The sequence below is a fragment of the Dermochelys coriacea genome, chromosome 3, assembly GCF_009764565.3.
Source record: "Dermochelys coriacea isolate rDerCor1 chromosome 3, rDerCor1.pri.v4, whole genome shotgun sequence".
NCBI classification, from domain to species: Eukaryota; Metazoa; Chordata; order Testudines; family Dermochelyidae; genus Dermochelys; species Dermochelys coriacea.
In genome coordinates, this window is record NC_050070.1 from 186,876,176 (window position 1) to 186,892,054 (window position 15,879).

Consider the following 15,879-nt stretch of genomic DNA (forward strand, 5'->3'; position numbering starts at 1 on the left):
ACCAAGCAATCTGGTTGAAACTACAATAAAGAACAAAATTGTCAGACACATAGATGACTATAATCTGTTGGGGAAGAGTCAACATGGTTTTAGTAAAGGGAAATCATGCCTCACCAATCTACTAAAATTCTTTGAGAGAGTCAAAAAGCATGTGGACAAGGGAGATCCAGTGGATATACCGTACAGAGATTTTCAGAAAGGGGTCCCTCACCAAAGGCCCTTACGCAAAGTAAGCTGTCATGAGATAAGAGAGAAGGTCTTGTCATGGATCAGTAGCTGGTTAAAAGATAGGAAACTAAGGTTAGGAATAAATGGTCAGTTTTCAGAATGGAGAGAGGTAAATAGTGGTGTCACCCAGGGTTTGTACTGTGCCCAGTCCTATAACATATTCATAAATGATCTGGAAAAAGGGGTAAACAGTGAGGTGGCAAAATTTGTGGATGATACAAAACTACTTAAGATAGTTAAATCCCAGACAGATTGTGAAGAGCTACAAAAGAATCTCTCAAAACTGGGTGACCGGGCAACAAAATGGCAGATGAAATTCAGTGTTGATAAATGCACATTGGAAAACATAATACTAACTATACATATTAAATTATGTAGTCTACATTAGCTCTTACCACTCAAGAAAGAGATCTTGGAGTCATTGTGGATAGTTCTCTGTAAACATCCATTCAATGTGTAGCGGCAGTTAAAAAAGCGAACAGAATGTTGGCAATTGTTAAGAAAGGGATAGCTAATAAGACAGAAAATATCATATTGCTTCTATATAAATCCATGGTACGCCCAAAGCTTGAATACTGCGTGCAGATGTTGTTGCCCCATCTCAAAAAAGATATATTGGAATTGGAAAAGGTTTAGTAAAGGGCAACAAAAATGATTAGGGGTATGGAACAGCTGCTATAATAAGACTGGGACTTTTCAGCTTGGAAAATAGATGACTAAGGGGGGATATGATAGAGATCTATAAAATCATGACTGCTATGGAGAAAGTAAACAAGGAAGTGGTATTTACTAGACTAGAACTAGGGGTCACGAAATTAAATTAATAGGCAGCAGATTTAAAACAAACAAAAGGAAATATTTCTTCACACAATGCATAGTCAACCTGTGGAACTCCCTGCCAGAGGATGTTGTGAAGGCCAAGACTATAACAGGGTTCAAAAAATAACTAGATAAGTTCATGGAGAATAGGTCATCCATGGCTATTAGCCAGGATGGATAGGGATGGGTGTCCCTACCCTCTGTTTACCAGACGCTGGGAATGGGTGATGGAATGGATCACTTGATGATTACCTGTTCTGTTCATTCCCTCTGGAACACCTGGCATTGGCCACTGTCAGAAGACAGGATACTGGGCTAGATGGACCTTTGGTGTGACCCAGTATGGCGTTTCTTATGTTATTTTCTTACGAACATTGCAGAGTTACGAAGAACCTACATTCCCACCATGTTTGTAACTGAGGATCTACTGTAAAATAAAGTTGTAAAGTAGAATTTAAATTGTATAAATTCATTCTGAAAGTGTTTCATGTCCATTAAAGATCTTATTTTTGAATATTTAAATTTTCAGTGTCAAAAGTGCAATAAGTACACTTCAGGATGGATGCCTCTTGTTACATATTAGCACACTTTTGGTGCTGGAGGCACTGAAATTTTATCCTCATTACTCACTTTGCATCAAAGTTTTTCCTACCTCCACAAATAGTGTCGTTGAAATCAATGGGATTATTATATATTGGGAGTAAAATACTACTCAGTGTGAGTAAAGATGGCAGATTTTGGTCTGTCTATCTATCTATTGTGTGTGTTGCTATCTCACAACAAGTAGAAGGACTCAATCTGAAACCCTTACTCTCAGGCAAAGTGCCACTAACATCATGGGCAAGATTGGGTTTTTATTCCTTACTGTATTCTTCATTCTTAACAGGTTATCCCCTGTTGCACAAAGACTTTATTATGGAAGTCTTAAAAATCTAGTATTCTGACTTGATTCTTCACTGTGTGGAATTTTTTCTGGATACTGCCTCATAAATCTGAGGAAATTAACATTTAATTTTTAAGCAGATAGTCATATGAGGTGGGATTTTCAAAAGGTACTTGGTGACTTAGGAGGACATGTCCTTTTGCTTTCAATTGGGCATGTGTTTCTAAATCACTGTGGTGCTTTTGAAAATCTCAACCCTTGTGCACTTGTCCTTTGTCTTATTACTGTGTGTTTTTTGATTTCCCTTGTTTTTATACTTTTGACTTTTTGAGGGTGCCGGTCTTTTTAATTCTAAGGCTGAGTAACTCCTGAATCAGCCTGTGAATACTGTGACTACACAATAAGTTTCCTACCTGTCAAACTTTTCACATATTTTCAGATACTACAAAAGACGCACTCTCTTTCAAATGAGAACTTTCTTTGGAAACATAAGGCTGTCTTTTATCCTGAAGGAATTGTCTGGCTTTTCCTAAGCTTTCAGACACTTTGCTGACTTTTATATTTACTTTCCTAGATCAGTGGGTCATTGTTTTTCAAAGTTACATGCCTGACTTCTTGGAAATTAGAGCCGAGGGGTGAGATTCTGTGCTGCCCCTTTAAGCTGCTAAACTCTAAGTTGCCTAATGGCTGCAGTGCTACTCAGCTTCACCACTGTGCTGTGCTCCAACCGCATTCTGACATGCATTTCCGGCCTCCAGTCTTGCCTCCAGCATGTCCCCTATGACAGGGTTTGTGGGGGGTCCTTGGAAAGCTGTCTTATAGCTGTCTTCTTCTATGCTTGTGCCAGGGAATTATTTCCTGGATAGATCCCCAGGGTATTTATAGCCCCTTTATAGTGCTTTAGCCCTTTTACCCAGTGTAAAGGGGCCAGAGTGAGACTCTCACCCCATATGTCTGTCTCTTCAGAATGGTATATGTTGTACATAATGAACATCATAGGCATTGTAGCCTATAGGTCATTCTTAGAGGCTACAAAACAGCCAACTCAGTAGCAGTGATTTATGTTGATTAAATGAAGGAGAGGCTTTCCATTGCAGAGATTTTATAGGCTAACATTTTTCTGGGGAAAGGACTCTCAAACTCAGTTTTCTCTGCATGTGGTAGAGGCAGTGAAGAGACTGTCAAATTTAGAAAAACACCTAAGTCCCATTTTCAAATGTGAGTTAGTGGTTTAAGTCTCATTAAAAGTCAATGACACTTAGGTCACTTTTGAAAATGGGACTTTGGCTCCTAAGTCACTTAGGTGCTTTTGAAAATGTTATCCAAAATATTTATTGGGTCATAGAATAGAGTGATTCAATCTGTCACTTGGTGGAAATTGAAAGCCCATATGATGGCTGAATCCTCTCTTTGCTATCTGGGCTGCAAAATCTTGGCAATGGATGCCAGCCTCTCATTATGGGGAGCACATCTGATCCAAAACAATACTTAAGTATTTGGTCATACTCAAACAGGCTTCAGAGCACAAGCTTCCTAGAAATTAGAGCAGTCACAACCCTTCAGGATTTTCAGGATCACTTGAGGAATGAGCATATCCGGATTCAGTAAACCAGCAACAGGATACCAGAAGCTAAACACTAGATCACTTTGGATCCTCTCCCAGGCAGAATGCCACTTAATCTCCATCAGGACAATCCATGTAAAATGGACACTGGACACAAAAGTGGACTGGCTGAGCTGTCAACTATTAGCCAGTTGAAATGTGACAAAGTTCTTCACTATGTAAGTAGATTGTAGATATCTGGGAACAAAGGCTTTGGCACAGAGATGGCTGAATTTGCTTTTGTATGCTTTCTCTCTTCTAATGCTATGAAGAGTGAGCTCAGTAAACTGGAAAAGGGGAAATATGGTTATTTTCATCACACCACACTAGCAAAGGAAACTGATTCACATACAAGTGGAAGTGTCATAGAAGTCCCCAATCTATCTGTTCAGCAGAGAGGATCTTCTATTCCAGGGCTTGCTCCTGCATTCCAACCCAGAGTAACTGAATGTGACAGTTGGATGTTGAATGGCAAATCCTGAACAAGATCCCTCCAAAGTATGAGACTTTCCCAGTCTCCTGCAAGCCTTTTACCGTTTTGGCTTCCACAAAAGGGGGACAAAATTCTGTTCCTGTTGTCAAGTATTAGTAAGATCAACCTTCGGAAACCAGTCTTCCAAATTCTGCTGGATTTCTTACAAGATGGCCTTGACTTTGACATAAGACCTCACACACTATTGCAATTCACATCTCAGTTCTAAGAACAATCTCAAATGCAGGCTCATCCAAGTTTCTGATAGATCATTCAGTGATGTCAAGGGTTCCAGTACATCTGTCTAAACTAAGTCATCATCATTATTTGTATAAAATAGTACCTAGAGGCCTTGCAGAGAACGAGGGTCCATTGTGCTAGGTTCTGTACAAACAATTGAGCCTCCAAAGGACTTAAAATCCAACTATACAAGACAGACAACATACAAACAAATCTTGAAAAGTATACAACTTGTTTGTTTTTGTTTACTGTTTTCCCCAAACTATTTCCCAACTCCTGCTCTGTACAGGTGCCCCAACCATTCTGTTTCCCACTGCTGATCCAAAGTGCTCTACCCTCCAGCTGCACACCCCACCAAAAAGTCCCTTTCCCTAGTTAAAATGAGCAAGAACATGCTGCCATCACAATATATCTTCCACCTTCCCAACCTGGAACCTGCTCGCTGTGCTTGGACATCCCATCCATTCAAACTTATGGCATCTAATTTCCTTTGTTGCCTCTTAATAAAGATGTGCTTTCTGTTCACAGTCATATTGGTGACTAGAGTTACAAATCCTCGGTTGTTAGAAGACACATACCATATTGCGTGTTTCATAAAGGTGTATTCTTTGTACTCCAGAGTAATTTGTTACAAAATAATCTCTCTCTTTTCTATATCACAGGAGATCATTCTTCCTAGAGTCCAAAAAGAAAAAGCGTGACACATGCTAGATGTGAAAAGAGCAATTTAAATTTACCTTAGTGCAACTGATCATTTCAGGAAACCATCCTTATTTGTTTTTGAAGCCTAAATGTCTGGCCTAAAAGCATCTAAATCCTTCATATTTTGGTGGATTAAGTACTACATCATCAACCAGTATGCAGCTGCAGATAAACTGGACTCAAAAGGAATATGAATCCACTCAATACATTTCTTTGCTGCTGCCTAGACAGAAAGGACAACAGCCATGTCTGAGTAAATCTGAAATTGGACACCTGGTTGTCCATCAATACCTTTATAAAACATTAGAGGGTTGGCCTTCCATTCCCAGTAGCAATAGCATTTGTCAGGAAAGTGTTCCACCCAGTGGTCCCAAAAGATTAAAACTGCTAATTTTAGGAAAGGAAGAACCTTCTTTCTTATCTCTTCATTCCAACTATCCTTCCTTATAGCTAGCTACATACCAGATATCGGAGACTGGGGTTGAGGTCAGGATCCAGAATGGAAAATTTGTTACTTGAAGATTTTTCTTTTTGGGTTCCATTTCTACCTCAGTCTGCCCCACTTGAGATATGTTCTTCAGGTATCTGTACCACAGTCTCTTTCCAGCTCCATATATATACAGTATGATTCCAGTTACTTGAACCTACCTTTTTTCAAAAATCTAGTCACAGAAGCCCATGTAGCTTTATTTTTAATCACCTGCCAGTCACTTCTCAATTAGCTAATCAACAACTTTGTATTTTCATTATGGTTCTGAATGATTACTTGCAGTTACTGTGACCTAATCCTATTTCAGCAGCTGCAGCTTGGCAGGACAATTTTGAAAAGAAAAAGCGCTCAAAATAGCTTTTCTATTTAACTGAACACTGATTACCCGAAAGTTTTGGATACCCACTAGGCCATTGGGATAAATGGGAGTGTACTGTATATAGTTTCATAGTTGAAGAAAGCATTTCTGTTTAGAGTTATCTACTAAAAAAAATTAGTGTTTGTGTACAGCTTTTCTGGCATGACCGTGGTACGGATGGGTTTCAGAGTAGCAGCCGTGTTAGTCTGTATTTGCAAAAAGAAAAGGAGTACTTGTGGCACCTTACAGACTAACAAATTTATTTGAGCATAAGCTTTCGTGAGCTACAGCTCACTTCATTGGATGCATTCGATGAAGTGAGCTGTAGCTCACGAAAGCTTATGCTCAGATAAATTTGTTAGTCTCTAAGGTGCCACAAGTACTCCTTTTCTTCTTAGTACGGATGGGGTAAATCTTGCCATTCTGTGGACAAATCTGAACTATCTCTAGCAGATGTGATGTGTAGGGAGGACATGTGAAGTGAAATGTCTCCCCAGATTTGCCTGCCGGGGGAGGAGTGGAGGGAGAGGGGCCCTGTCCTTCTTCTGTGCCTGCCTCCTGGCATGCTTGGTCCCTGTACCTGGTACTTGGACCCAAGCAGGGAGCAGAGGGGGTGGGACCAGCTGCTTCTCATGCCAGCCACTGTGGGTCGCTGCTCTGTGCAGCGCATCTGCTGCCTGAGAAAGAATCTGGCAGTGGTAGGCCATGTGCCCCGCCTTCTGCCCCCAGGCCCGGCTGCTGGGGACGGGCTGAGCGAGCCGGAGTCCCCTTCTCTCCCCAGCGTGTTTCTGGTTCGCTTGGCCCATCTCCACATCTGGCCCAAGTTGTAGGGTGGCCTGCTGCCACCACCAGGCTCTTTCTCAGGCAGCTGCTGTGCTCCACAGATCAGTGTCATGGAGCAGTTACCGTTAGCCATGTGAGAAGCGGCTCCCTCCTGCTCCCTGCCCAGGCCCAGCTGCCAGGGACAGCAGTTGAATGAGCTGGGGAGGGGGGTGGCGCAGTGGGAGAAGGACAGAACTTCCCTCCCCACACAGATAACTGGTGGGGAAGAGAGTGAGTGGTGGCCCTAGCCTGGGCGCAGGGCAGGGGAGGGGTCGCTGGGCATAGGAAACATTGGTTGGTCACATGCCCTCCCCTTTAGATTGTGCCCTCCAGGATGGAGAATTTGCAATGAGGGAGAGCATGAGAGGCAAGCCCAAATGTCTCAGAATGGAGGAGAGATTATTCCCAAAAAGGAGATCATTGGGTAACAGATTTTCCATTCCATTAATTAAAATTCTGCTATTGGGGTATTTTTTCTACAGATTCACACACATGCTCCTATCTCCTGATTCAGGTTCATATTTCTCTGATATACTGATGGTAGAACAGCAGAAATCTGCCCACATAGTCACACATGAAGTATGGCGATCAAATCTCTTTTTTATGGTGTGGAGGCAAACACCAACCTACCTGAAATTCTAAATTTCAGTGGTTCTGGATTAGGAGGCACGTCTTGAACTAAATTCAAGTCTTAATTTATGGCGGTGAGTCAGTAGGAGACTTCCTGTTAGTAGTGAGTAAAGCATTTTCTCTTTTTTACCTCCATAGTACAGCAGATGGGCTTGGCAGCATTAATAACTCATCAAAAAGTTAATAACCATCTCTGACAATCCAACAGTTCATATTTTATTCTGGTTTGATATTTGTAATGCCTAAGGTATATTATTAGAAAATGTAACAAACTCTTTTTTTTAATTCTAAGACACATGAGAAATTGAAGTCATCAGATGTTACATACAGCTGTCCCGGATATTCAAGAGAAGCAAAAGTTAAGGAATCCACTGAAGATATTGAGAGAATTGATGATTTAGAAGAAATTGCAAAATTATCATTAGGTAATGTTACTTAAAAGTATTTTATGTATTGCATTATAATTGGCCTACTCATCTCTACTCATTAGAGAGAAATAGGAGTCTTAATTTTTCAGCAAAGAAGTTTGCCTTTCACATACCTGGAAAAAAAAAGAAATAAAATGAAAAAGAGAGGTTATAAAACACATTTATAATTTTTATAATTAATATAATAATTTAATTAACCAGTTACCTCTGTTAGGTTTCTTACTGTTCTTTGGATCTGTGCTCCTTGGCTAATGAACAGACTAGAGAATTATTATAATTTTATGAGTTGTCTTAGCCAAAATAGCTTTTAAAGTAAATAAGAAATTGCAGAAAGCAAAAGATGATTAGATGGTCACAATGTCAAAAATCGACCGCAACATGGAATGTTACAATTTTGAAGAAATAATAAATCTGCTGAGTTAATTCAAAATTATATCACAATCTTGTTACAAAGGTAAACTTTTAACCTGATTCTGTGCTAGTCTTGGTGGGTGACTTTGCTATCAACATGGAACTATAGGTTTCAGATACAGACAGACATCATCTTCCTCTCCAAATGCAAACAGATGGACATCATACCGAAAGGACTGAAGGTAAAAAATCCATTACAATCTACATACCACACAGACTATGCTGACAGCTTGTGCCACACTCTCTCAAGGAAACTGCGGAACCACCTGATCAACATCCTCTACAGCAAACAGGGAAAGATTAAGAATGAGCTCTCAAAACTGGATACTCTCATAAAGAACCAACCTTCCACACAAACTTCCTCGTGGCTGGACTTTACAAAAACTAGACAAGCCATTTACAAAACACACTTTGATTCTCTACAAAAGAAAAAGGACACTAAGCTATCTAAACTACTATATGCCACAAGGGGCCACAACAATGGTTCCCGTAACCCACCCAGCAATATTGTTAATCTATCCAACTATACTCTTAGCCCAGCGGAAGAATCTGTCCTATCTCGGGGCCTCTCCTTTTGCCCCTCCACCCCCACGAACATGATACAGTTCTGTGCTGACCTAGAATCCTATTTTCGACGTCTCAGACTCAAGGAATATTTCCAACACACCTCTGACCAACATATTAACCCACAGAGACCTTCCTGCCAACACTACAAAAAGAAGGATTCTAGGTGGACTCCTCCTGAAGGTCGAAACAGCAGCCTGGATTTCTACATAGACTGCTTCCGCCGACGTGCACGAGCTGAAATTGTGGAAAAGCAGCATCGCTTACCCCATAACCTCAGCCATGCAGAACACAGTGCCATCCACAGCCTCAGAAACAACTCTGACATCATAATCAAAAAGGCTGACAAAGGAGGTGCTGTCGTCATCATGAATAGGTCGGAGTATGAACAAGAGGCTACTAGGCAGCTCTCCAACACCACTTTCTACAAGCCATTACCCTCTGATCCCACTGAGAGTTACCAAAAGAAACTACAGCATTTGCTCAAGAAACTCCCTGAAAAAGCACAAGAACAAATCCGCACAGACACACCCCTGGAGCCCCGACCTGGGGTATTCTATCTGCTACCCAAGATCCATAAACCTGGAAATCCTGGACGCCCCATCATCTCAGGCATTGGCACCCTGACAGCAGGATTGTCTGGCTATGTAGACTCCCTCCTCAGGCCCTTCGTTACCAGCACTCCCAGCTATCTTCGAGACACCACCGATTTCCTGAGGAAACTACAGTCCATTGGTGATCTTCCTAAAAACACCATCCTAGCCACTATGGATGTAGAAGCCCTCTACACCAACATTCCACACAAAGATGGACTACAAGCCGTCAGGAACAGTATCCCCGATACTGTCACGGCTAACCTGGTGGCAGAACTTTGTGACTTTGTCCTGACCCATAACTATTTCACATTTGGTGACAATGTATACCTTCAAATCAGCGGCACTGCGATGGGTACCCGCATGGCCCCACAGTATGCCAACATTTTTATGGCTGACTTAGAACAACGCTTCCTCAGCTCTCGTTCCCTAATGCCCCTACTCTACTTGCGCTACATTGATGACATCTTCATCATCTGGACCCATGGAAAAGAAGCTCTTGAGGAATTCCACCATGATTTCAACAATTTCCATCCCACCATCAACCTCAGCCTGGACCAGTCCACACAAGAGATCCACTTCCTGGACACTACGGTGCTAATAAGCGATGGTCACATAAACACCACCCTATATCGGAAACCTACTGACCGCTATTCCTACCTACATGCCTCTAGCTTTCATCCAGATCATACCACTCGATCCATTGTCTACAGCCAAGCGCTACGATATAACCGCATTTGCTCCAACCCCTCAGACAGAGACAAACACCTACAAGATCTCTATCATGCATTCCTACAACTACAGTACCCACCTGCTGAAGTGAAGAAACAGATTGACAGAGCCAGAAGAGTACCCAGAAGTCACCTACTACAGGACAGGCCCAACAAAGAAAACAACAGAACGCCACTAGCCATCACCTTCAGCCCCCAACTAAAACCCCTCCAACGCATCATCAAGGATCTACAACCTATCCTGAAGGACGAGCCATCGCTCTCTCAGATCTTGGGAGACAGACCAGTCCTTGCTTACAGACAGCCCCCCAATCTGAAGCAAATACTCACCAGCAACCACACACCACACAACAGAACCACTAACCCAGGAACCTATCCTTGCAACAAAGCCCGTTGCCAACTCTGTCCACATATCTATTCAGGGGATACCATCATAGGGCCTAATCACATCAGCCACACTATCAGAGGCTCGTTCACCTGCGCATCTACCAATGTGATATATGCCATCATGTGCCAGCAATGCCCCTCTGCCATGTACATTGGCCAAACTGGACAGTCTCTACGTAAAAGAATGAATGGACACAAATCAGACGTCAAGAATTATAACATTCAAAAACCAGTTGGAGAACACTTCAATCTCTCTGGTCACTCAATCACAGACCTAAGAGTGGCTATACTTCAACAAAAAAGCTTCAAAAACAGACTCCAACGAGAGACTGCTGAATTGGAATTAATTTGCAAACTGGATACAATTAACTTAGGCTTGAATAGAGACTGGGAATGGATGAGTCATTACACAAAGTAAAACTATTTCCCCATGGTATTTCTCCCTCCCACCCCACCCCCCACTGTTCCTCTGATATTCTTGTTAACTGCTGGAATTAGCCTACCTGCTTGTCACCATGGAAGGTTTTCCTCCTTTCTCCCCCCTGCTGCTGGTGATGGCTTATCTTAAGTGATCACTCTCCTTACAGTGTGTATGATAAACCCATTGTTTCATGTTCTCTGTGTGTGTGTATATAAATCTCTCCTCTGTTTTTTCCACCAAATGCATCCGATGAAGTGAGCTGTAGCTCACGAAAGCTTATGCTCTAATAAATTTGTTAGTCTCTAAGGTGCCACAAGTACTCCTTTTCTTTTAACATGGAACTATGGATCCTTAAACATAGATTCTTATTTTCAATCGAGTTTATGTGCCAATAGAATTATGGAACTGCTCATGTCTATTCATCCAAACAATTCTGCAGTAGAATTTAGAAATTTAGATAAGTTACATAATTGTCAGTGTAGTTTCTTAAATCTTAATTAACACCTTTTCAGATTTATTTTATCGAATAATAAAATTTTACCTTGTGATACAATATCAAATAGTATAGCTTGATCTACTAGATTTCTATAATGTATAGGGATAAAGCATATAAAATGGAAGAAAAAATTTACTTTATAATTTAGCAAAAGTTTTTAGTTACTCAACCTACAGCTCCTATAAGTAAAACACAAAACAGGATCTTCTATTTAACATGTTTTAAAGGCTTAAGCCTAAATTACGCCAAGAGTCTGGCATCTGTGTGGGTATTTATATAACATGATTGTTATTAATAAGCTCCATATTTTCTGTATTGTCACTACAGAATCAGTTTTTATAAAACTGCATTGATTCTGTCTCCCTGGTGTGTGTCTGCATTGCACCTTTCATTGCTAATTATACAACATTTCTATATAGTAGGAAAATATCCCTTTTAAAGAACCAGGCATAAATGTTGATGACTTGTTCAGAGTTCACTGAGGCATAACTGTGTTTTCTCCCAAGAGAATCATTCTGCATTTGGTTCAAGATCCGTTGATTTGCTCTCTCTTTCTTTATCTCTTAATTTTACTTTTTGAGCTGAATTGTGATTTTTGGCAGCATAATATATTTACCTCTTTGAGTGCTCCTCTAGGTAGACTTGCAGTGTGCACAAATTACACAGTGAAAAATGGCTGGATCATTTAAAAAAAAGGACTATGTTTATTAAAGGTCATGATGTCTGGGTTGTCTGATCAAACCAGTGCTATTTGCTATATAGCATGTTAACAATTGTGATGTGAATCTTCGATGGGGTGTTTGTATCGCAACTGCAGCAAGAGGATGAAGAAACTGGTGACCTTTCATATAGGGGAAGAAAATTACCTGGCATACCCTAAAAAGAGTTTCAGCTGTCAATATTGAAGGAAGGATCTGAGATCTGGGTCTCAGAAAGGAAGCTGGTATTTGGGTTTTGGAACAGGCTTTTGGTTCCAGTGTGGAACATATTCTGTCTACATCCTGGGCTGAGAAGGTGTAGAGCTGAACAGCATGGATTGTGATGGAGAAACACATTTGTATACTTTGAACGCTGGGATTGTTGTAGCATTCCCTAGAGAACGAGCACATTTGTTGTGAATTAACCCCTCAAGGAGTCTGAGATATATTCGCTTAGTCCCTGCAATTCTGCTGTCTTGTAGTATTGATCCTGAAATTGGATGAACATTGGTGACCCTGCTAGGGTTGCTGCAAATTCTTTGCTAATAGTGATTGGGGTGGACCAAAATACTAATTTCTTTTAACCGTACTTCCAGTACTGTTTTGATAGCTGGAGGTGTATACATAATATGTATTTTCCAAAGAGAGATTTTGTAAGAAATCCCTACTGTTGGGATCCATACTCTTGTATAAGATCTGGTAGGGAATTCTACTAGCTTAAAGTTTCAAGGCCATTTACTCCGAAAACAGTTCCAACAGGGAACAACCTCTACTGCCTTCAACTATCTGTTTCTTTTTCTTAATCATAAAGTTGCCTGTAGAGGAACTCCTTAACTTTTATTGTGCGTCTCTCATCTGTTGCTAGGATACCTTTATCTATTCAGCAATTTTTCCTTGAGCTAATAATCCTGTCCTAACACAATGCCTATTTAATACGTCTCTACTTCACTTAAAAAAAATCTACTTATGTGATTATAGGTACATTGAGGCTTGATTCTTACAGAGCTTTAGTTCAGTGAAGTGAAGTGTTCTTGAAATCAGGGTGGATAAAAATCTATTAAAAATAAAAAATTGGATTTTCTTTACTTCAGCTAGACTTCTAAAATACACATTTATTTTTTAAAAATAAACATATTTAAAATTAAATTTGAAATTGACAATCTATGTTAAGGCCAAAAATTATTATAATCTATTAAAATCATTTAAATTAAATACAAAAATAATATTAAGCAGTACGTGTTTGTTGCCAACTTTTAAAGAAAGTCAGACTACTGAAGTGGTGGAAATCTCTGGGTAAGCATCTGGAACCAGAGTTTGGGGAAGTGCTGAGTTAGCTTTGAACACCAGTAGCCTCTTCTGTAGGTGCATAAAAATGTTTTTTTATTTCAGTTTATTCAACTAGATCAGTTCAATTACTGTTTCATTAAAAGTTAAGAAACTAGCTGAAAAAGCAGGAAATCTTGTTTTCCTTTTCCAATCTATGAATAAAAAGTAGGTGGGAGAGAGATGAGATCTACTAGAGCTAAAGTCTCGAAGGACATGGTGCCAGAAACAAATGAGTTCAGTTCACTAACCACAGATAATACTGCCTTTGTATGAAAAATAACCATTTAAAATGCAAAACATGTTTTGATAAATTTTCTGATGAATTTTTTTTCCTTAGGTATCCAGCACTTCGAAGGTAGCTTTATCTCATTAAAAAATTAAAATGCTATATTTCTATCTAAGTACAGTTTGACACAAATAACAAATAAAATTACTTATCTAATAAATAAGAAATGCACCATTCTTCTTCGAGTGATTGCTCATATCGATTCCAATTAGGTGTACGTGTGCAGTCGTCGGAAAGTTTTTCTCCTAGCAGCATCCGTTGGGTCGGCTGTGGAGCCCCCTGGAGTGTGCCTTCATAGCGCTCAATATATGACCCTGCCGACCTGGCGCCTCCTCAGTTTCTTCTTACTGCCAGTGACGGTCATTGGAACTGTGGCGTCTTGCTTCACAAGCTCTCCATGTTTCCCTAGCATTGATTGTTTGTTTGTTTTTTGTACTTCTTAGTTAGTTCTTAGTTGTTATAGTTAGTAGTTAGTTAGTTAGCTGTTAGGCTGGGGGTTTACCCTGCACCCGACCGCATTTCCTTGTGGGGGCTTACATGCCCAAACCCCAGGGGTTCAAGCCCTGCAAGTCCTGCAACAAGCCCATGCCAATGGGCGACCCCCACGATGCTTGTTTCAAGTGTCTGGGGGAGGCTCCCCAAGGTGACAAGTGCAGGATTTATAAAGGGTTTCGCCCCAGATCAAAAAAGGAGTGAGACTTTTGCCTCAAGCAACTTCTTATGGAGGCGGCACTCAGACCACAACCTCCAGCAGCACGGCAAGACCCGGTACTGAGTTCATTGGTGTGCAGCGCCCCGGTGACAGTGGTGGAAGGGGCATTGCAGAAGGACTCTGGCAGAGAACCGCAGCACTCCCCTCCCCAGTGCCGAAACCGGCGAGATTGACCTGGCACTGCTCCACTCCCTGGTGCAGAAGCAGCACCGGAAGCAAGGGAAGAGCGGATCTCCGTCCCAGAGACCCACCTCTCTGGAACCAGCCAATGGGGTGCATTCCAGAGAGGAGCACCCAGTGCCAAAGTCTGTGGAGATGGCACCGTCGACTTTGCCCCACAAGTTGGACTCCCCAGCCCAGGTCATCAAGGAGGTGGAATTGCCATCTACCCTGGATGCCTTTGAGGCCGCGAGAGACCTCATTGCCATGACAGCGCTGAGGGATGCCCATCCTTCCACCAAGCCTCTGGTACCGCATCATGTGGCACCGTCTCGAGGCAAACTGATGATACTCCGTCCCTTGGCACTGCTGAGAGAATCACGGCACCACTTGCAGACCCGGCGCCAGTCGTACTCGTGGTGCCAGTCAGATTCATGGCACCACTCCAGGTCACACCAGCACTCCCGCTTGCGACACCGATCCTTGCATCAATCCTGGTCATGTAGCAAGTCCCACTCCTGACACCAGTCCAGGCACCGATCAACTACCCCACCCGCAGCTCCACGACTCTCCAGCCTTGCGGCATTGCGACACAGTTCTCCAGTGCAGTGCCGTTCACTAGACCAGCTCCATCGTGGTCCCAGTCCCCGTCTTCGAGATGGGGTCTAGATACTTGGAGTGGGGCCGGCACAGGTCGGGTCATGGAAGGCCTGAGGTGGGGGCAGGGCCATGGCCTGTGCAGTGACAGGGACCAGTGCAGGGACTCCATGGGCATACCACCAGGCACAAGATACCCAATCTGAAGGTTCATGGTCGACCACCTTCGAACCATGGGTGCCGGAGACTTCCACCAGTTGCCCCACCCCTCGGGGTGCTGAGGAGATACCGTTTCCTTGCTCCCCCTGGAACCAACCCCAGTTTCTGAGCCCGATCCAGGTTTGCCTGGACCTGTCAGCAAGACAGGACAGGAGGTTCACAGAGAGCAAGAGGGACAGGAGAATCAGTTTCCTCCATTAGCCTCCTCGTCCTCGTCTCTGGACCACTCCCCGTAGACAGCCATGCCCACCAGGACCTCCTTCTCAGGGTGGCCCGAAACATGGGTTTGCAGGCCAAGGAGGTGGTGGAGTTGGAGGACCTGATGGTTGACATCCTAGCTCCAGAAAGTCCATCAAGGGTGGCTTTGACCCTCATCAAGACCATACAGGCCAATGCTAAGACCATTTGGCAAACCCTGGCCTCCATCCCTCCCACTGCGAAGGGCATGGAGAGGAAGTACTTCGTCCCATCTAAGGGGTACGAATATCTTTTCACACACCTGCAGCCTTGCTCCTTGGTAATGGCTGTGGTGAACGAGAAGGAAAGGCAGGGGTAAGAAGCCCCAGTGCCTAAGTCCAAGGACGCCAAGCACGTGGACTTATTT

The 15,879-nt window shown here is 42.4% G+C and overlaps 1 protein-coding gene across 1 annotated transcript in view; it reads left to right on the forward strand.

Annotated features, from left to right (window-relative positions):
* The window catches only part of CFAP36 (cilia and flagella associated protein 36), a 115,245-nt gene that overhangs the window by 78,241 nt on the left and 21,125 nt on the right, over positions 1 to 15,879 (forward strand). The window contains exon 6 of the mRNA XM_043511497.1: positions 7,540 to 7,672. Within this exon, the coding sequence (XP_043367432.1) occupies positions 7,540 to 7,672 (133 nt within the window). The remainder of the gene's footprint in view (positions 1 to 7,539; positions 7,673 to 15,879) is intronic.